The sequence below is a fragment of the Struthio camelus genome, chromosome 10 (assembly GCF_040807025.1).
Source record: "Struthio camelus isolate bStrCam1 chromosome 10, bStrCam1.hap1, whole genome shotgun sequence".
Lineage (NCBI taxonomy): Eukaryota > Metazoa > Chordata > Aves > Struthioniformes > Struthionidae > Struthio > Struthio camelus.
The window spans coordinates 23,747,624-23,767,917 of record NC_090951.1 but is presented as its reverse complement, the minus strand read 5'-3'; the positions used below and the strand labels follow the sequence as shown (position 1 = coordinate 23,767,917).

At 60.5% G+C, this 20,294-nt stretch overlaps 1 protein-coding gene and 1 long non-coding RNA gene across 2 annotated transcripts; both read left to right on the top strand.

The window, feature by feature from the left end:
* Nucleotides 1-285: 285 nt before the first annotated feature.
* On the top strand, nt 286-16,294 carry LOC138068538 (maestro heat-like repeat-containing protein family member 2B). Its single transcript, XM_068956370.1, has 21 exons — nt 286-2,634; nt 7,582-7,721; nt 8,090-8,212; nt 8,467-8,632; nt 9,028-9,126; nt 9,688-9,839; nt 10,262-10,405; nt 10,937-11,029; nt 11,230-11,299; nt 11,412-11,525; nt 11,702-11,775; nt 12,030-12,149; nt 12,347-12,454; nt 13,092-13,251; nt 13,648-13,688; nt 14,604-14,711; nt 14,883-15,002; nt 15,186-15,281; nt 15,441-15,593; nt 15,942-16,064; nt 16,196-16,294. The coding sequence occupies exons 4-21, from the start codon at nt 8,542-8,544 to the stop codon at nt 16,292-16,294; spliced, it is 1,965 nt and encodes a 654-aa protein (XP_068812471.1). The 5' UTR covers nt 286-2,634; nt 7,582-7,721; nt 8,090-8,212; nt 8,467-8,541.
* Nucleotides 16,295-16,446: 152 nt separating this feature from the next.
* On the top strand, nt 16,447-17,610 carry LOC138068490 (uncharacterized). The gene is made up of 4 exons (XR_011143321.1): nt 16,447-16,496; nt 16,680-16,815; nt 16,945-17,040; nt 17,526-17,610. It is a non-coding gene; the product is annotated as an uncharacterized lncRNA (long non-coding RNA).
* Nucleotides 17,611-20,294: the final 2,684 nt, after the last annotated feature.

Here is a 20,294-nt window from a genome sequence, read left to right as displayed (position 1 = left end):
AAGATGGAAGGAAGAGAGCAGGACTGAGAAAGAAGAAGGAGGAGCGAGGAAAAGGGAAAGAGTGAGGAGAGAGAAAGGGAGAGAGCAAGAGAGGGGAAAGGAGCGAGAGGACAGAGAAAGAGCAAGAGAGAAAGGGGGAAAGAGGGAGGAGAGTAGCTCTTGCTGAAATCTTGACTAAGCTAACTGGCAAGTATGAGCTATTCAGAGAGGGGAAAAGAGCGGCGGGGGTGGGGGGGGAGGGAGGGAGGAAGGAAGGAGCGCTGGGAGGGGGGGGGAAAGGTTTAGGCTGCAAGGGCAGCAATATGCAGCTGAGAAGTTACCAGCTACTATCCCGACTGTCGTCTTCTCAAATCCCTAACTGAGGGGTAACCGTGCAGACTCTCAAAGGAGTTTTTCTAAGAATATTTTCTAATAGAAGATATGAAAAAAGAAATGAATCCATCTATGAGCAGTATGCATCTGGCCAAAAAGCCAAGGGCTTCCGTGTTGTAGAGCACAGGGGAGAATCCTAGAATATCAGAGGAGTAAGATCAAGCTTCAGTGTCAGGTGAATAGGATCAGTGCTACACTGAGTCCTGCTTATTAGTAACTGAGGTGAGAGCTAACCAGAGCCTTGTGGTTTGCCGAGGGAAATGCAGTCAGCTAGGGTATGTGCTCCAACCATAAAATTAAAGCATTCAGGCATATACACAGAACTAGAGGGACGTCATGAAGTATTTTCCTTGCAGCACGCAACTTGTGAGTTAATTTATTGGGGTGGGGGAGAAGATTTGCAGACGGCTAATAACATCCTGTACTGTTTTGAAATTGGCAGGAGAACACTTTCCAGCTTTCCTTTTCCACTCCTGCAAAGCGCTGTGTCCCACTTCTCAAAGGACTCCAAAGAAGATGAGAGGAGAGAGGAAAAACACCCTCGCACTTCCAGTTCTCCCTGTGTAATCCCTATCCAAGTGCCCAACCTGTTGGCAGAGGCAGTTTCGACATCTCTGCGGTCTCAGTTGTAGAACATGAAGAAAGGCCCTGTAAGAAAGCCTTAATCAAAGCGAAGATTTAAAGTGGAAATATGTAACGTTCCCATCTTACCTATGGAGAAGTTCCACCCCATTGGCTGGGTGTGCACCTCTGTCTTGGCTGAAACAGAACATGGGCTCTCTGGATGAACGTTTCCACAGATGATTTCTTTAGAGCAGTTTTCAGTTATTGCTCAGGACTTTCTCTTTTAACATCTAGAAAAACAAATAAAGCTATTACTGTTGCAGCCAATTATAGACTAACCTCATTCACTTTCCTAGTCTGGGTAGGCCCATGTAAACGTTCAAAGTAATTTGCAGCTAGTTCACTTTGCATCTCAACCTCATTTCAAGAAAAGCAGCCAGCAATGCTTACAAAGGAAACCGTCACTGATTCAATCACAGAGAAAGAGTAGCTGGTTTATGACATTCTGGCAAGGCAAAGCAAAGCAAAACAAAATCCATTAGTGCAAATTATTTCCACTCACTTCGGATTTCTGCATAGCCTCTTGCCATCAGCTGATGGTATACATCAGACTGCTGGTATATCCACCTATATTGATTGAAAGGGCCACACCCGTGTTTCTCAGTGAACTTAATGCAGTAATACGTAATTGAAGCATCTACATTTTAGGTTGAAAAACATTTTTTTTTCTCCTCGTTTTCATATAATACAGGAAGATTTTTTTTTAAATCATGGGGGCCAGGTGCTCTCATACTGAGCCTCGTGTCAATTCAAGGGCTTACGCGGCCGTGGGAAACGCTTGGGTCATCTTTTAAATCTAACAAAAAATTGTGGCATAAACGGGCAGTGAAACTGCTTCGTGACCAGACTAGAAGATACACCATCAATGTATCAAGGCACCGTCACCGAGCATTTCAATTGCCTGCTGGAGAGAAGGCTCTTCTCTGTGCTCCTGTAAATCCTTCTACCATTAACAGGAGAAAAAAAAAAAAATATATATATATATATATAATCACTGGGAGAAGAGCTGGCAAGAATTCCTGCTCCTAAATCACTGCATGGGCAACGGGTCACGTTTCATCCACTGATGGGCTCACAGGATTTCCCCCTCCTCCCCCCGCATCTCACATTCTAGTCCCGGTCCTCACCAATGCTGTTGTCGGCTGAGGGAAAGGTTCTCCAAGCAAGTGTAAGACATTCAAACATACTTTATATATATTCTACTTCCATGAAACAAATGAGAGGGTGTGAAAGGAAACGGCGATCAAGTGGAACAGCAGTTCTTGAAGTGGTTTTCTGTGGGGCACCCCTCTTGAAACTGCTGTGCACATCTGTCTGCTGACAATTTGATAAGAGCATGAAAATAAAGCAGCCAGAGAAAGTCAGAGATGAACAGAAAAGAACACAGCAAAAGCTGCCTCAAGGTACAACCTGATGAACTTGGAGCATTTCCATGTCATGAAGTAGCTTTTCCCATAAAAAGCAGATCAGACAATATTGTACAGAGACGGTTGGGGCTGCATTGCTCTGAATCAAGAGCTTCTCCTTCGAGCTGCTCTTCAGTTCAGCTACCAGAGACCGCAGAAACACCATTCGGAGTTCTTTTCCTTTGTCAAGGAGATGGTCCACAAAAGCCTCGTTGAGTTTCCTTCCAACTCAGTAGGTACTTTTCCACTCCCGTTGACAGGAAACTAGTCAAGCCCTACCCATCACACGCCCGGACTGAGCACAGAGGAGGAACAACCCCCCCTCCCCTCCAAACACTAGGGTTTATTCTCACTTCCACACAGTTCCCTTCATACCACCCCACCCCCAATGGGGCTGAACCCTAGGGTTCCCCCTAGGGTTCACGCTTGGCAAGGGAGCATCCCATCTCCACAGTGGTGCAAAGGGAGCTGAATGCAATTGAGAATCAGACTCTTGAGATTCCGTCTTCATTTGCTTACGTAGCTCTCTTGGTAAATTGTGTCCACGGCCAGAGCGCGCCCATTGTTTTTCCTCAAATACCACTTCTTCTTCTCCCCCCTCCCCCCACCATCCTTCTTTTGGCAAGATAAGAGATGGTGGTTTCAAGGGCCGCTAGGCAGTTGCACCTCAACATTCAAGTGCAAAAACACTACAGGGTCACATCCTGATGTGAGTGAGGCACCTCAGCAAGGAACCCTTAACACCAGCTCACTAGAAAGGACAAACAGAAGTTGAAATGTTTTAATCCTGAAAAGGCCTCGCTGCCCTGGCTTTGCTTCTCCCTGTAAAACCTATAGCATTTTAAAAGCACTGAAACAGTGATCCGACACCCTGAGAGGTGAATTACTGTGTCTAAGCCCTCACAGAGGAGCTGAAGACCTTCAAAAGCCAGGTGGAAAGTAGAAAAGAAGAATGGGTTAACATTGCCTCCCTTTGCTTGAAGAGGCTGTAGTTAAAGCCAGGCCCCTTTGTGCCAGGCGCTGTAACACCTTGGGAGAGAGAAGTCCTGCGCCAGAGAGCGCCTCACCTCCGTGGCCATGGCGCAGAGCAAGGACCCGGGCAGCTGGGCAAGAGCAGCTGCCGCAGACCGCCCAGGCAGCAGCAGCAGCAGCAGCGATGAGACAGGCCTCCAAATGTCTTCCTCGACTCCACAACCTGCTCCCAGCGTTGTGCTCTGCAGGGACAGGCTCAGCCCATCCCCTGCAGAGCTACAGAGCAAACACAGACAGTCTAGTTCTTCCTCTCTTCTTTAAAGCAAAGGCCTGTTTCACTCCCTCACGAATTCAAGCGAGCAATATTAGACTGCAACTGTCCCATCTAGGACTCAGAAAAAGATCTCCTCTAAGACCGTCCCATCTTTTTCCACTGTCCTTCCTACTGCTGAAAGGTCCCCCACAAAGGCTTTGCCCCCCCCCGAGTCCCCAAGGTCAGATAGTGCCTGTCATGCAGCATTGCTTTTCCTGCTGCTTCCCAGGCTTTGCATGCAGTTCCCAGTCACCAGACAGCCGTAGGAATGAGTGCTTGCAAAGCCCAAATGAAAGGAAAGGGGTTTCTTAAAGGAGCATCTTCCCTTTCTGCTATTGAACAAGCTTGGGAAGAGCTCAGACTTACTGCCTCATGCGGTTTACGTCAGGCCTCTTGGACTCAGGTGGTGTGAACCAGCAAGCAGTTAGTTTTGTTGTTGATTTTTTGTTTGTTTGTTTTTCTTTAAGGGAAGACCAGTCTCTCACAAATGCTTGCTCCATCTGCCTGGGTTGGCACCCCCCCAGGGCAGAGAGCTTTGCAAAAGGGCAGCTGGGGGCAGTCATTGCCCTCTGTGCCCAGCGTGCCCTCCAGAAAGGCCCCTTTGAGCAATGGGGCAGTTGCTCTGCTGTTGCCAGATGACCCTCTGCAGCCTGGGGGTGTCTTGGGGCGAGCAGGGAGGATCTTCAGTCTTCTGGTAGCTCCCAGCATAGGGCTAAGGATGGGGGAGGCATGGGGGAGTGGGACTGGACACAGCCCGGAGGCATTTTGAGTGGGGGATGTGGGCAGCAACACTAAGCCCGTGCTTCCAATATTATTTTGGTCAGGTACTGTGGGATTTCTCCTCGGGGACTGGGTCGCTCCAATGACATCAGCTCTCTGCCTGGCTTTCAGAAAGGCTTTGTTATTGTTGCAGAAATTGAGGCAAAGCAGAATTAGCAAACCTACCTCCAATCAATACAGCCAAAGGTAATCACTCCCCACACCGTGCTCTCTGTGCACAAGCCTTCCTGGGTAAACTGTGACGACACACTGCTTGGGATAATGCACTTTGGTTGGAAAACAGTTATGTTAGCAGCTGCACCAGCAGGGTTGGCACCAAAATATCCTTCTGGGGTTGTTTTTCTTGTTTGTTCGTTTTTTTGTGCTTACAAGCTTTTGCCTCCTGAAGTCAGTCACGGGGCACAAAAAGCCTTCGAGCAGGAGCAGCTCTGAGCCTCTGTCCCGGGGGCTTTGCAGGCCATGTGGGCAGCAGGTCTGTCCCTGGGCTGTCCAAGCTGTTTGGGGTCAGCTGCCCTGCAGGGAACAGCGTGCCCTGGGGAGTGTGAGCCTGTCCCAAGGTGCCGCATTTCAGCTGTGCTTCCCCGCTGCCCAGAGAGAGCCCGGAGAGCAGTGCTCCCCATGTATTGACGGCTGGGTGGCCGGTCCACACAGAGGGAGCAGGCAGCCCCGCAGCTTTGTCCTTAAACAAATAGAGCTGTGCTGTAATCGCCATGGAGGAGTGGTGGACAGCGACATGCTGGGCATGATGGGCCTGGTCTGCCAGCGTGCTACCCTGCACAAAGCTTTCTTCCTCAATCCCAGTTCAGCACTGTCCTGTGGTCAGCTGGACACTGTGGAGTCTGGCCTCCCTCCTTGCACCTTGGCCAGCCTGGCTGTCAAGGCAACAGGAGTGTTGCGAGGCAACAGTTCCTTGCCCGCTCCTGAGGGTCCTGAGGTCCCTTCTCACACTCCTTTTATGAGCCTTTTAGCGCTCGCAGGCATTTCTCTAGAACTGGAGACAGGAAGTTACCCTTTCATTTGAGAAACCATTTACTCTTAATACATTGCTTTGGCATTAGTAGAAAACACAAAGTTTGTTTTCCTCTCAGTTCAGGGAGTAAAAGAAAGGGCCTTTCTCTCTTGCCTGTCCCTCTAAAGGAAGGAAATGAGGTGCAGAGGAGCTGTGTCAGGTGACAGGGTGAGGCAGGAAGGGAGGCTGTTAGGGAGGAAATAGAGAGGTGGAGATGAGTTTTACTTTTCAAATGAAGTGTCAGTCCAAGGCCCCGTCATCTCCCCTCACTGTGCTGAGGAGACCTGTGGGACGGAGCTGTCACCCAGCATCCAGCTGGGTGAGCTGTGGGTAGAGCGGAGCAAGTCCCTGCGGGCAGTGCCAGAGGGCCTGATGCTCCAGAGTTGGTTTTTGGGAGCTCGGGGAGCATCAGCAGGGGCTGCTGTCAGGGCTGCTGCGGGTCCCAAGGGCACGCGGAGCTGGAGGTGCCTCTGCGTGAGCTGGGAAGGTCTGTGCAGAGCTACAGGTGCCACGAAGGCAGGCGCTGCTGTTTCGTGGCCTCCGTAGGCCAGCTGCTCTCCCTGCAGCGCCTTTTGGAAAGAGTAGCTGTCGGAATGCCAAAAAGCCACGCTTTTAATAAAACCTGTGGAAACCCAGAGGTGTCCCAGTGACAGCTGGGAAGTGTCTCAAGCTGCTTCATACCCAGTTGGAGGGGTTGGAGGTGCACAGAGGCAGTGCTGCTGTCTGGCAGGTGGCTTTCTATAGGAGTGCTTTTCTTCGGGCCTCGTTACGGACATAAATATCCAGCTCTCTTGTCGTGTGAGGTGCCCGCCGAGTGGCAGCCCATGCAGGACAGGGGTACTGAGGCCCCGCAGTGCAGCCGAGGCTCCCACCACCAGTCAGGGTGGCCGGGGATGCCTCCAGCTGCCCAAGGCCCCGAGCAATTCTCTGTTAGGCCACGTGGCTTCCCAAACCAAAGCTCCCCTCTGCTTAGCCTGGGTCTGGCGCTCGAGGCACAGCCTTCTCCCCAGGTTTCTGCTTGAAGGATTTAGTCCAGCTGCCCAGAAGCTTAACGCTACAATATTGTTTCATCCGCTTCCTGGGAGAAGGGGTATGACAGCAGGTCTGCTGCCATTTCTGTCTGTGGTGCTCAGGACGATGAAAGCATCTTAATTTTTGCCATGTTCAGAAGGACTTAACGCACTGCCTGGTGTCTCCAGCCAGGATCCTGACCAAGCGCCAGTCAGTCTTTCTCCTTGTCCTGAGATCCGTCCCTAGCATACTTTCCCTGCCCTCTTTTTTGTTTGCTCTTCGTGTTTAGGGCTTTCGTCTGCAGCAGTGTTTGCTGAGGGGATGATGTGGGAGCTGGCAGTTGCCGGGTGGCTGCTGGTGGTTTGCCTGAAGCTCTTTAGAAGAGTGGCGCAATTCAGAAGAGGTGCTCTTTTGGGATGGGCACTTAGGAGGTTATCTTAGGAGATAACCTAAAGTGGCCGATGCGTTTGGAGACGGTCACTGCTCAGAACCACCGGAGGCCGACGAGTGACTGCGAGCGCTGGCGCCTGGGGGATATGCCCACATTTGGGGCGAGGCGGGGGGGGGTCCCTGGTGCGGCCGTGCCTGCCCTCCCCCCCCGCAGCCCCGCGTTGCCAGCAGCCCTCTGTGAGGTGTCGGGGCCCCCCACGGGTCACAGTGGCCCCTCACTGGTCACAGTGGCCAGGTCCCCTCTCCCTCCCAGGGCCCACGCTGGCCCAGTGGCTCGTAGCTCCCGCGGGAGGAGGTGCTGGCGGAGCAGTGCATCCGTCCAGGGAGTCCTGCCGCGATGGGGGTGCTGCGAGTGCTCCGAGGTGGGGGCTGGTGCCGCACTCGGCACCCAGCCTGCCGGCCCGCTCGATGGGGGTGACGGGGACCAGCTGGTGCCCACATTGCTGGCTCGGGGAGAGTCGGGGTCATGCGCTTGGGGCCAGCTCCAAGCTGCCCCCGGGCTGCTCTTCTCCAGATTACACAGAGCCGGCTCTGCCAGCCTCTCCTGTTACCCCGTACTCCAGCTGGGGAGACGTTTGCCCCAATTCAGGGCCCGCCCCTGCGGCTGCTGAAGCAACGCAAACCCTCCGCTTCTTTCCTTCCAGGTTTCTTCACTTGTGTAGGTCCCCAGTCCGGACCTGCGCGGGGTGAGGACGGCGGCAGGGCGGCTGGCTCTGGCCCTGCGGCCGTTGCTACCTTTGCCGCCGTCGTGACCTCTCTGTTGGACCGGCTGCAAGGCGTCGAGGTGAGGTGGGGGCATCCCATGGGGCTGCGTGGGGCTTCGAGGGCTCCCCGTAGCGCCCAGCTTCCCCAGGTGCTGTGAGCTGATCTCGCTCAATGGCGCCTCTGTCCTCCTGCCGTGCCTCCTCCCAAAAACCGGATGCTGCTGGTGGCGCTGAGCGGACACTACCGCGCACCCTGCTTTCCTGCAGGAGGTGGCAGCGTCCCCGGGGTTAGGGTTAGGGTTTGGGTTGGGAAATCCCAGCGTGGGATTTCTCGCCCACTCCCGACGGCTGTGCTGAGCGGTGGCGGCGGCTCGTCCCTGGCGTCAGCATGGCGGAGCTGATGTGAGGGCGACACGTCCCATTGCTGCCGTGTGCGGTGTGTCCCCAGGATGGCAGAGCGGAGATTTACCGCGAGCTGGAGAGCGTCTTGTGGCACGACGAGAGCCATTTGCAGAACTCTGTCGTGGACAGAGTGATAGCGGTGGCATTCGAGGACCTGCAAGCTGCCCAGGTGAGCTTGTCCTCTCTGAGGGTAACCCCGGACCCCTGCGCTTGGCACGTCTGTCCTACAGGAGAGGCTTCGGGGACGGGTCCTGGCAGGGGGTTGGGGCAGTGACCCGGGAGCTGTGCAGAGAGGTGGCTGCAGGGCTGTTTGTGAGCGAGGGACAGTTGGAGTCGAGTTACCGGTTCTCTGTCCTGCCTCGAGGCCAAGCTGTGGGGGACGGCCAGTCACGCTGCTGTCACGCGCAAACTGCTGTCTTTCAGGGTGTGACAGCCGCTGTGAGGACGGACGCTAGTGGTGTCCTGGTGGCACTGGCCCGCTCCCACTTGCACGACGTGATGTCGGTGCTGCAGGGCCACCTGAAGGCTCTGGAGGGGATGTCGGAGGAGTTCGTCCTCATCACCCTGCGCAACCTCGCTGCCCGCTACGGTACAGTGCCCGGCCTGCTACTCCGCGTTACAGTGGGTGACAGGCAGGAGAAGGGATTCGTCACCCTGGCCAAAACAGTCTGGGCTGCGCTGGGCTGGAGGGAACCTGCTGGAGACCAAATGTGCCGGGCTCTGCCCCACGCTGTCCTCCCCATGCCCCAGGGCTTCCCCGCACCCCTCGGGGAAGGCAGCTGGTGGTACATGGGTGCCCTGGCAGGAACCCTCCCCATGCCAGGGCCTCCCCCAGGGCTTCGGCAGCTCTCCCGTCCCCCTGCCCTCTGGCATGGCCCCACAGCCCTGGTCTGGCAGCGTTGCCGGGGGACAGAGCCCACGGGCCGTGGCAGCTCCGGCTGACGGCAGCCGCCCTCCGCCCCACCGCCCCTGCCCTTTCTGCAGCCCTGCAGTGCGTGCCCTTCGTGGAAACGACGCTGTCAGCCCTGCACGGTGTGCTGAGCGAGGTGGGGAGCAGCCGGCTGCTGCGCACTGTCTGCGGCGGTGAGTGTCGGCGCTGCGGCCAGGGCCCGCGGGGAGCGGAAGGGGCCAGGGTGGCCCTGGGCGCCTCGCTGGGGTCTCGGGGCAGGCAGGGCAGGGCTGAGCCGCAGTGAGCTCCAGCCTCAGCAGCCCCCAACTGCCCTGAACGAGCAGGAGCAGCGGGTGCTGCCGGGGTGCCTGTGGGCAGGCCGGGCCGGCGCTCGGTGCGGCTGCCCCAAGGAGCTTGTGGGCTTTAAGGGAGAGCACAGGAAAGAATTGCCAAAGCCTCCAAGCTTGTGCTGAGGGGCCAATGTTTGGGAAGAAAGAGGCAGGGGCTGCAGCGGGCAGTGGTGGAGGGCAGCAAGGCTGTGTGGAGGAAAAGGTGTGCTGGGGCGGAAGAGGGGAGAAACAAGGCAGCATTTCAACCCAGGTGTCTCAGACCCTCATGCAACGTGTGCCTGAAGGCAGACCTGAGGCCTGGCGAGCCTGGCGTCGGCTTAAATCAGGCTCGGGGGCCTGGTTGAAACGAGGTCTCCTGCTGGTCAGAGACTTTGCCACGATCCTGTTTCCCTTCTCATGCTGCAGTTGTGGAGCAGTGGTGCCGAGGGATAAACACGTACTTCCGCGAGTGGGAGAAATGTGCCTTCCCTCGCCTGGGGGCGGCCCAACTCTGCGCCCCTGTTTACCCACTCTTCCGCTACGTGGGCAGAAACTGGCGGCGCTGTGAGGAGGAAGAGGTGAGCGTTGCTGCTTCTGCAGCCGTGGGCAGCAGCAGGGACGTCTGCAGGGGCCGGTGGGGCTCTGCAAGGAGTCAAAGGGAGCAGGCTGGCTGCGAAAGGGCCCCGAGCCGGGAGCCTGCGGGCAGCATGCCGGGGCCAGCAGTGCCAGCTGGCAGGCAGGACGGCAGCTCTCCTTCGCGGCTCTGTGCCAGAAAGCAACAGTGCCCGGCCTGCTACTCCGCGTAGGAATCCCAGGGCCTTTTTGACAGGGCAGGCTGAGGGTGTGCCGGGAGGAAATGCTCTCTGTGCTGGTGAGCGAGCCCTTCTGGCCAGGGAGAAGGGACAGTCCCCTGCGCGGGAAGGGCAGGCTGGTGTCTGGGGGAGGCGAGTGCTGGAGAGACCCTCAGCCCTCACCGCCGCATGTCGCCAACCCTCGGCAGGTCAAGCAGGCCGTCCTCAGGGCGATGGGTGCCATGATGGGTGTCCTCCTGCACGCGGAGCAGCACCGCGAGCGCGCCTGGGAGCAGCTCCTCTGGCTGCTGCACCAGTATCGAGAAGTGCGGGAGCCCTTTGGGGTGACCACGGTGAGGTGTTGCGCAGGGCACGGCGCAGCCGGGCGCTGTGCGGGTGCCGCAAGGTGTTGGGGAGCTGCGGGGTGCCGGGAGGAGCTGGGACCCCTTTGGGCAGGAATGGGGAACAAAGGCCAGAGGCTTCCTGGGCTCTTGCTGGAAGAAATCAGCAAGGCAGGAGGGCCAGGAGGGAGCGGTGAGTCGCTGGAGCGAGCAGCTCAGGACGGGAGGCTGCGCCACTTCCCGGGCTGGGGGGGGGTGCACAAGGAGCTCTGCCCTCGCACCCAGGGCTGCATCCTGCCCCTGGGACAGGGAGAGGTTGGGGGCGGGGAAACGTGCCAGGAAAGGCTGTCCCAGCAGGGCTGTGCAGAGGAGACCTCCTGGTCTCCTGCTGCTCTGTGGGAAGGACGAACCAGAAGCCCCATGCGGGGCTGGGCTTTCCCTGGACGTGGGTTCAGGCCATGGCCTCTCCCAGCGATGCCGGTTTCTCCCTTTCCGGGCGGCTGGCGGTGAGAGCCCCCCTCGCCCTCTCATGCTCCCTTGCAGAGTCTCAGCTATTTCCTGGGGGCTGTGGCGGACGTTCAGACCCTCGTGCCCCGGGCCAAGCTTCTGGCCATCAACGCTGCTGTGCACCAGCAGGTAAGGCCTGGTGCCACGTTGCTGGCCTGAGGCTCCTGGGCAGCCTCAGCTGCAAAGCTCTGCGTGCGCCCGGAGCTCTGGGCTTTGGTGGTGGGGCCGCGCCCAGAGCTGCCCGTGAGACGAGGGCTGACAGCACAGTTTCTTTCCTGTCCCTCTGCACACCGATCTGGCTTTCTCTGAAACACACCTTGTTCTCACAGCTCTGTGACGAGATCGAGCCACCCAGCCCAGAGCACAGAGCAGAGCTGTGCCGCTGCGCCGTGCTGCAGGGTGAGGAGAGGAGAGGCAGCGCCGTGCCGCCGTGTGCTGGCAGCTGTGTCGCAAACCTACCCGGGTGCGAAGATGCTGGTCACTAATGCTGAGCGTGATTTCCTCCTCGCAGCCCAAATTTGCCCCGCGGAGACAATCGTGTTCCTGTACTGCAAGCTGAGGAGCGGGAGCAAGGCTGATCGCGTGGCAGCCGTGGAAGTGCTGCAAGCTCTGGTCCGCTCTGATGGTCAGTGTGCCAGGAGAGAGAAATGGAGTCCCCCCGGGATGCTGCTGCTTCCTCTGCCATCGCAGTCTGGCCCTGCTTTTCTGTCCCACTTGTGTACAAAAAGCCAGGGAGCTGTGAGGAATCCCTCCGGAAATGGGGGCTCGGCCTCAGCGCACACCTCTCCTTGTCCCTTGCAGCTGCCGAGATGAGGGAGAAGCTGCCCCTGTTTGTGAAGCTTGTGCAGTCTGTGCGTGGCGACCCCGCGGCCCAGGTGAGCTGTTTTGGGCAGGGATGGTGCCACGGTGCTGCCGCGGGGGCAGAGCCACCCTTTCCCTGGCGCAGAGCCTGGCGGGGCTGTAGCAGCAGGCAAAGGCAGGGCACAGGGCTAAAGCCCAGTGGCGACAGTGGAGTGTGGGCTGCTGCTGCACCCTTGTCGTCTTGGCCCAGCCAGAAGGGCTGCAGCGCTGCGAAGGCAGCCTGCCCTGGGGCTGTGGGCCGGGGTCATAACAGCAGCCTCCCTGGCAGGTGAGGAAGGCAGTTCTGCATTTCATCGGGGAGCTGCTGCGCTCCAGTGCCCCGGGCTGCTCGGCGTGGGACGTGGTGGGGCACATCTTCAGCGAGTTCAGCCGGGCCTCGGGCAGACTGGTAAGGGCAGAGCAAGGCGCCAGGGCTGCGTCCCATGCTCCGACTGTGCTGTGCTGCCACGGGCGTCCCTGGCAGCAGAGAGCTGGGTGCAGCAGGGCCGCCACACCGGTGCCACGGTGGGAGGGGGCTCTGCATCGCTGTGCACCATAGGGTCTGGGAAGGGGCAGTGACGGGTGTTTCCCACCTCTGTCTCGCAGGCCATGGGAAGCCTTTGTGCGGTGGAAGCCCGGGAAGAAAGGGCTGTTCAGCGGCTGTGCGGGCATGTCCTGGGCACGCTGGACATGTCTGCCAGAGGGGTGGCCAAAGTGAGTTGTCCTCCGCCTGCCGCTGCTTCTTGCCTGGGGACGCTCTTCCTCACCCTCCCTGTGGCCTGAACCTCTCCCCGACACACCGCGGAGTGTGTGCGGCTCACGGAAACGCACCAGTCCTTTCCATGTGCAAGCTCTGTGAGCAGTGGGGTTGGGGGTGTCCGAGGCTTTCCTCTGTGCACTGGGACCCCTGTCTTAGCCACTAAAGCAGCGGAGAAGAGCTGGGGTTTAGCTTTGTGGGGCCGGACTTGCTTGTTCAGCGCATGCTGCGGCTGACTCGAGCCCACTGGGCATGTGTCTTGGCCACATCCCGTACATGAGATGTAGGGGCTGGTGGGGCCATAGGAATCCTGTGTCCCCTTGGAGTGCAGAGGTGACCTGCCCCCTGGGGGTGAGCTGTGCCAGCAGCTCTCATCAACCAGGCAGCCAAAGGGAGGGGGAAAGGAGTGTGAAGCACGGTGGGCAAGAGGGAGAGAAGGTGGAGGAGAAAGGCAGGGCGAGACCGAAACCTCTGAGTTAGGGGAGGCCCGAGGCTGAAGGGCTGGGCCGGTGCCAGAGAAGTGGCAATGATGGGGGAACAGGGATGGAGAGGTGGAAATGCCGGCGTGCTGAACGGCCTGGTTCTTGCCTGCAGCTCCTGTGGCCGAGGCTGCTGCGGTACGTGGTGCCAGCCCAGTACACTGGCATGCTGGTCCCACTCTGCCGCTGTCTGCGTGCCCTGGCTGAGAGACAGGAGAGCGCAGGGCGCGAGGAAGAGGAGGCGGCACCCGAGGCTCTAGAATCTGAGGAGCTAGGTGGGGAGCAGAAAGTCCTGGCATGCTGCGCCAGGCTGGGTGTGAGCGGGGCAGCGCATATCCCTGTTGTCCCTTGGCGGCCCCACGCAGGAGGCCCGGGGCAGTGCAGGGCAGAGCAGTGCCCTTCGCTGGGTGCGAGGGCTCTGCCCCGCGTGCCCCTTCCCTGGCGGAGCCGCCTGGCACTGCTGCAGCCAGCTCTCGCCGGGGGCCTGGGGGCTTGTTCCTGCCATGCCAGGGCTGCCTTCAGCGGTGGCTGTTCAGCCACGGGAGCCCGGCAGAGCTGGTGTGGAGGCGGCGCAGCCGGGTCCCCTTTAGCCACATGCGGGGATGTGGGATGCGGCACGAGGAGGGCCGGAGGGGCTGGGTGTCTCACGCAGCCTTTCCTTCTGCCCGCAGCCCCTCTGCCGGCTCCCCAGGCCCTGCTGGCTCGCCTGCTGGTGAGTAGTGGGGCCCCAGGGAAAGAGCTTTTGAGGCCCGGGCAAGAGGAGAGGCGGGGAGAGATGGTGCCGAGGCCAGTGCCAGGCACCCCGGGAGGAGGCAGGAGCTGTCGGAGGCAGCCTGAGCCTCCCCTGCCCCTCAGGGGCTCCTGCTCCTCCTGGAGGACGGCAGCACCTGGGTCAGCTGCCTGCTGCCAGCTGGGGCAGTGCCAACCTCCCTGCCTGCCTGCCTGCCTGCCTATGGGGGCAGCTGCAGCTCTTGGGGCAGGCGTGAGCCCGTCTCCCTGCTGCCCTGGCCTAGGTGGTGGCGGCGGTGTCTCCGCACGCGGGCGGTGGCCGTGGAGCAGCGGCCCTGCAGCTGCTGCAGGCGCTCCCCAGCACGATCCATGGAGCCGTGGGAGCAAAGTGGGCCGCAGAGATCCCCCTGCTGCTGCAGCACCTGGCAGGTAAGGTGCGGGCAGGCGGGAGAGGCTGGGCCGGCGGAGGGGCAGGAAAATGCCTTCAGCTCCCCAGCCTGGTGGAGGGGAACGGTCCTGGGTTTGCTGGCTCTTGTCAGCCCACTGGCCTGAGGCTGTGGGGCTTTGGACGGCAAAGACCACCCCTGGGCTCTGCTGTGGAGCCCGCTGGAATAACGGCGAGGGCTTTTGCTTCCTCTGGCTTTGCAGGAACAACCGCAAGCTCCCTGCATGTGGCCGAGTGGGAGAGCCTTCTGCTTAAGGTATGGCATGCGTGTGGGGTCCCCAGCTGGATGGGGCAAGCAGGGGACAGGAAAAATGGTGGGAGGACGGAGCAGGGCAGGCACTTCCCGAGCAGCCTGCACTTGCCCCGGCCGTGGGTGCTGCGTGCTCAGAGGATGTGCACAAGACCCTGGTAAGGGGCAGGTGAGCATTTGCTTCATCGTCCTCTTCACCCTAGTTCCTGAGAACTTCGCTGGAGGTCGTTGGGAGTGAGGCCTGGACGGTGGGCCTGAGCCGGGAGCTGAGCCAGCAGCTGGGCAGCTCTCCCCGCCTGTCCTGGGAGAAGGTTTGTTCCCTGTGCGGTGCCGCTGCCGCTGCTCACGCGTCCGAGGGCTGCGCCGGAGAGCCCTCGGGTCGCTGGGCATGGGTGCCAGCATGGTGGGGTTGGCCGTGGCCTGGCCCTCTCCCGCCAGGTTGGGCTGTCCCCACAGCCAGGGCTCGGCCTCTTCTCTTGCAGCGCTTCCTGTACAAGGCTCTCGGCACGGCCCTGGCAGCTTGTGGGTGTCTCAGGCACGTGCAAGAGCAGACACTGAGATATCTCCAAGAAGCCAACTACCTGGAGCTGTGGCAGGCACAGGTGAGCTTTCCTCGTGTCGCCCTGCTTTGCCGAGTGTCCTCGGCGTGTCCCCAGGGCAGAGGGGCTCTGCGTGGCCTGCTCCAGCCTTTGCTGGTTTTCCCTTCACTGCTGTTTGCCGTGGGAAAGGTCCTGCCTGGCCAGTGGAGCTGGTGGGAGCAACTCCCTGTTTCTGCTGCGTTGCAGGGAATGATTTCAGTTGTGTCCCGCTGTGCCGAGAGCCACTTCCAGCTGGCCTTGTCCTCGGTGAAGGCGTTCATGGGCACTTTGAAACACCAGAAGGTAAAGAGCCCAGGGTGTTGTTGTTAGAGCTGCTAGAGGTGCGCAGGGAGCCGAGCTGCCGGTCGTGTGCAGAGCAGCTCCTGCCTCGGGAGCGTGCGGAGTCCCGGGCACAGTGGGGCCGTGGGCTGATGTCTCGGTGCTTCTCCGACAAACCCCCAGCAGAGCAACACGGTGAGGACCCGCGCTACTCGCGCTGCGCTCATGGTGGTGTACGGCAGGATGGCGCTGCGTGCCCCCAGGGAGCAGCTGCTGGCCCATATCGAGAGAGACATCGTGGGGAACGTCCTGCAGCTCTACCGAGAGGGCCGCCAGGTGGGTGCTCGGGGCGCAGGGCATAGCCGGCCGGGTGCTGCCAGCTCCGGCCTCTCCTCACCCTTCCCATGCGCACCTCTCCCATCGTAGCCGCGCCAGCGCTGCTTGCCCTGCTCCTCTGGGCCGGGATCTGTGGGTCTTTCTGGCCAGCAGCTGGGGCAGCTGCTTGCCTCCCCGTGAGAGGCTCCTTCCCAGGAGGGGCGAGGAGAGTCCCTTCCTAGGCCGCGGGTGCCGAGCTGGGGTCTGCTGGGCTCCCAGAGGGCACAGTCTCCTCCCCGCACTGTGCTTGGAGGCAGGTTCCTCAGCCCTTCAAGGAGCTCAAAGTGTGTTTTCCTCCCCTGCAATCAGGATGCCCAGCTGAGGCTCTCCCTGGTGCAGAGTGTCACCGAGATCAGCCTCGCCATCGGGGCTGTGGGCGCCTGCCCCAGGTTTGAGCTCTGCCGCAAGCGGGAGCTGCTGCAGACCCTGCTGGTGAGTGCCCAGAGCCGAGGCCGTCACGCAGGGGTGGCTGTGGGCTCTGCCGTGGGGCAGGTTTGCCCAGAGGAGCAATGGTCTCCCGGGGCGGTGCACGAGCTCCCAAGCTCCCCGAGCCTCGTTCCCAGGGGGCAGGGTGCTTGGGTGCTGGCACTTGGAACCGTGGCAGGGGAGCGTGGGACATTTGGGTGCTGGGGAGCTGCTGCCTCGTCCTGCGGGACCCTTGAGGGAGCCATGGGGGTTGAGGGGCCAGTGCCTGCAGGGTCCTGCAGAAGAACGCGTGGCCGGGGTGGGCGGGCAGGCTCTCCCTCACCCCTGCCCGCTGCCCACTTTGCGCGTGTCTCTCTGTGACTTGCAGGAGGTGATTCAGGAGGAGCCGCAGGAGTCGCCGGTGCACCCCCGGGCCATCGTGGCCATCGAGCAGTTGAGGTAGGGTCTGTCCCCGGGACTGTGGGAGTGGCTGCGTGCCCCAGCCCAGACAGCCGGTGTGGCTGGAGCTGAGGGTGTTGGATTTGGGGCTGTCGATGGGGACAAAGCCAGTGGTGGTGTGACTCACTCTGGAGAGTGCTAGTAAGCCCCCTCTCTGTCGTCCCTCCCTTTTTCTCCTGGCAGCAAGCTGAAGCCCCATCTGAGGAGGGAGGAAAAGCACAACCTCCTGGCTCAGTGCTGCCAGGGCGTCGTGCGCCTTCGTCGCCCGGAGCAGATGGCAAAGGAAGGGGAGACGGGGGCAGCTGCTCCACACACATCGGTACCTGCCGGCGCTTCTTGGCCACCCCTGGGCGGGGGCCCAGCTGCGGGCGCCCCGCACTCTGGCAGCCGCTGGCTGTGCTGGCGAGTGCATGGGGTGCCCGAACTCAGTCCCCCTTTCTGGTGCCAGGGTGTGCACGCGCTGTCTCTGCGAGTGCTGGGGCAGCTCGTGGCAGCCCTTCTCCGAGCGGAGCCGGCCCCTGTCTGCTTTAAGGACCTGGTGCAGGTGAGTGTCCCTGGGGCGGGGGCGGGGAAAGCGTCGCTGCTGTCAGAGCGGGACAGAGGCGTGGGGATCCTGCTGCAGGGCTGGTGTGAGGAGGGGAGCTTCCCTGCAACTAGGGGTAACACCCTGCTGTGGCGGACAGGGAAATGGTCCTAGGTTCAGGCCCCCTTGCCCTAATTTGGCACCCAAGCTTTTTCCCATCGGCAGCAGCCTGCTTGCAGGCAGCTCGCAGTGTCCTGCCGAGCCCCCTGGATGAGCCAGAGCTTCTCCCCAGCCGCAGCCGTGTGCGAGGGGTGCTGCACAGGTCAATGCTGCCCGCAGCGAGAGCCCAGAGCAGGGAGGTCCCCACGGGGAAGGGCTCCTCGCCTGGGGCTGGGGTGCCCAGAGAGACCGGGGCTGTGCAAGCAGCAAGGCCGAGGAAGGAGGGGGCTGGCGAAGGGCTTCGGGTGGAAAGACGCCCGTGGTGAGACAGGTGTGCCCGTGCCCAGGTCCTGCGGCGCTGGCTCACCTCGGCCCACGCATGCGAGCGGGAGAGGGCCCTGCAGGTCTGCGTCCAGCTGCTGGGCACTTATGAAGAGCAACGCGAGCACAGGGTGAGCAGGGACCATGCGCGTAGGGAGAGCTGCCCCAGCAGGCGCCGGGTTGTGGGTCTCCTGGGGCTGCAGGACGGCTCCTCGTTTGCCCCCTGCCCAGCCACAGCTCGGGGGCAGCGTGGCCGGGAGAGGGCGAGTGGCCGCGGGGGCTGCCAGTGACCTCTTTGCCTGCCTCTTGCTCCTGCAGCGAGGCCATGCGTGCGAGCAGTTCGGCTCCCTGGCAGGACTGCTGGGGCCTCTGACATGCGACGCGTCAGCCGTGTCCCGCCAGCGGGCAGCGACCTGCCTCGGCCGCCTGCTCCAAATAGGAGGTGAGGAGAGTGGGCAAGACTTCACGTCCCCAGCACGTGGGGTCGGAGTTTCGCTCCCCCTGAATGTGACTCCCCTTTCTCCTGGCTCCAGCCAAGACCACGGATGAGGCGGCCTGGAGCAACGAGATCAGGCGCCTGTGTCAGAGGCTCAACGCCGTCACCTCTGAGTCTCTGCTCACGACCTCCACCAACATCGCGAAGGTAACTGGCCCCCAAAAAGCAGGGAGGGGGCCACGGTATATGTGTGTGTGTGTGCGAGTTTGCATGCGAGTACTCCTGTCAGGACATGAGTTTTGCATCTGAGCAACCCATGACGTGGTCTCTTCTGTTCCTGATTTCTCCCCAGCTTGTTTGCAAATCCTGCCCCGCAGCCCAGGCCACAGACTTCACGAGCGCCATCGTGGAGAGCTTGCTGTGCGCCAGGCCCATGGGTGTGTGGGCCGCTGGGCGGTGGATGCTCACCTTTCTGGGGGAGCGCGGGGAGCAAATCTTCCAGGAGGAGGTGAGAGGGGGGTGTTTTTTCTATTCGCCTTTAGCTGCTCTCTGTTGTTGACCATTGGCCCCGAAGAAGGACGGGGAAAGGACGCACCGAGCCATTCTTTCTCGCCTTCCTGCTTTCAGGTGCCCCAAATGGTGACCATCCTTTCCAGCTGCCTGCGCAGCACCCGGCAGAGCACGCCCAGGGGGTTCGCGCTGCGGGCAATGTTCCTCCTGGCCCGCTCTCACCAACAGCCGGTGCTCGACAGCCTCCTCCAGAAGCGCCTGCCCATGGACAGGTCTGTGCCCTCGGCCTTCCCTCTGCAGTCAGAGCCAGCCCCAGGGCGCACCTGCCTGCGGGGTCCCGCGAGGGAGCAGGTGGTTCTTCCCCGGGGAAAGGCTGAGCGCTGCAGCATCGTGGGCTCGTGTCTCTGTCCCGAGCTGGGCATGGCCAGCCCCGTTGCAGACAAGGAGAGCCTTTGGCCTCTCGTGAGGCTGTTGCAGGTGCCCGAGGCTAGCTAGGGGCTCATGGGCGAGCGTCTGTTCTCTTGCAGTGACATGGTGGAGCTGTGGAGGAGCCTGGGAAGAAGCACCCTGGGATGCCACATCCTGGTGTGCTTAACCAAAAAATTAAGGGCAGCTGGAAAGAGCAGCCACCAGAGGGACTGCTGCACTCAAGAGCTGGGCAGCAGCCAGGCTGCCCTGGAGCCTCGCACGGTACGGTCAGCGGCAGAGGCATTTATGCCACTTCACGCCTGCTTTCCAACTCGTGCTTCAGCGTGAGGGAGTTTCGTGCCCTTTGCGGGCACCCGTGGAGCCTGGCGGGGTGCTGTGCCAGGGGGGTGGAAGTGTAAGTGGTGTGGGGAGTCGGGACAGTTTGCTGCTGCCGGGCCACAAGGCTGTCGCTGCAGTGAGAATTGGAGACAGTAAAAGCCCCCCCAGGGTGGCAGGGAGACGTGGACAGTGGGAAAAGCCCTTGTTTTACCAGGTGGTTCTTGGTTGACTTTCTCTGTAGATCACCCGCGCCCTCTCCGAGGTGCTGGTGGTCCTGCGGAGCAAGACGCTGGTCCAGCACCTGCTTCCCTCCCTGCTTCCCAGCCTCCTGGGGCAGGTCAGCGAGACTCTGGGGGAGGAGATGGCACTGTCCCTGGGGGAGCTGGGCAGCAACGACACACCGGGCAGGTGAGGAGCGGCTGGGGCAGGGGCAGGGGTTGGCCTCTTTGTGTGGTTCATGGCCTTGCAGGCACACCCAACTGTCCCACTGGTGCAGGGCTGCCTGTAAACTCTGTGTCGCCAGCTGGGGCCATCGTGAGGCTCCCCACAGTGCCATGCTCTGCCCACGCTCCTGCTGTGCAACGGCAGGAGCAAATCGGTGCTGTGTGCCACCTACAAGGCACTCTCCCCAAAGTGCTGCTGAGCAGAGCACTTGGGGAGTGCCTTGGGCGCCTGGCGTGGAGTCAGCCCAGGGACTCTGGGCTTTCTCCTGCTGTCTGTGGGTTTGGGGCAGGACAAAGGGCAAAAATGCCAGTTTTCAGTTAGCTTGAGACTTGAAGACCTTGGAGCGTCATTTCAGGGGTACTTTGCCTGTCCCTTGGTGGAGTTTAGGATGAGCGGAGGAACAGCTCCCCAAGTGGCTGAGCTGCTTTAGCTCTGCCAAAGAGAAATCTGCCCCCAAACTTCTGCCCCTGGAGCTTTCTTTGGGGTTTTTTTTTTTCCCCCACAGTCTTTTTGTGGAGACCTTAGAGCTGGTGCTGGCGAGGTGCCTGGAGGAGCGCTGGCTGCGGCTGCTCCGGGAGCAGGGAGTGTGGGCATCCCTGGCAGACCCCCAGGCTCACACCGCCGGCGTGTGTCTCCTGGCGAGGTGAGAGCCCCCACA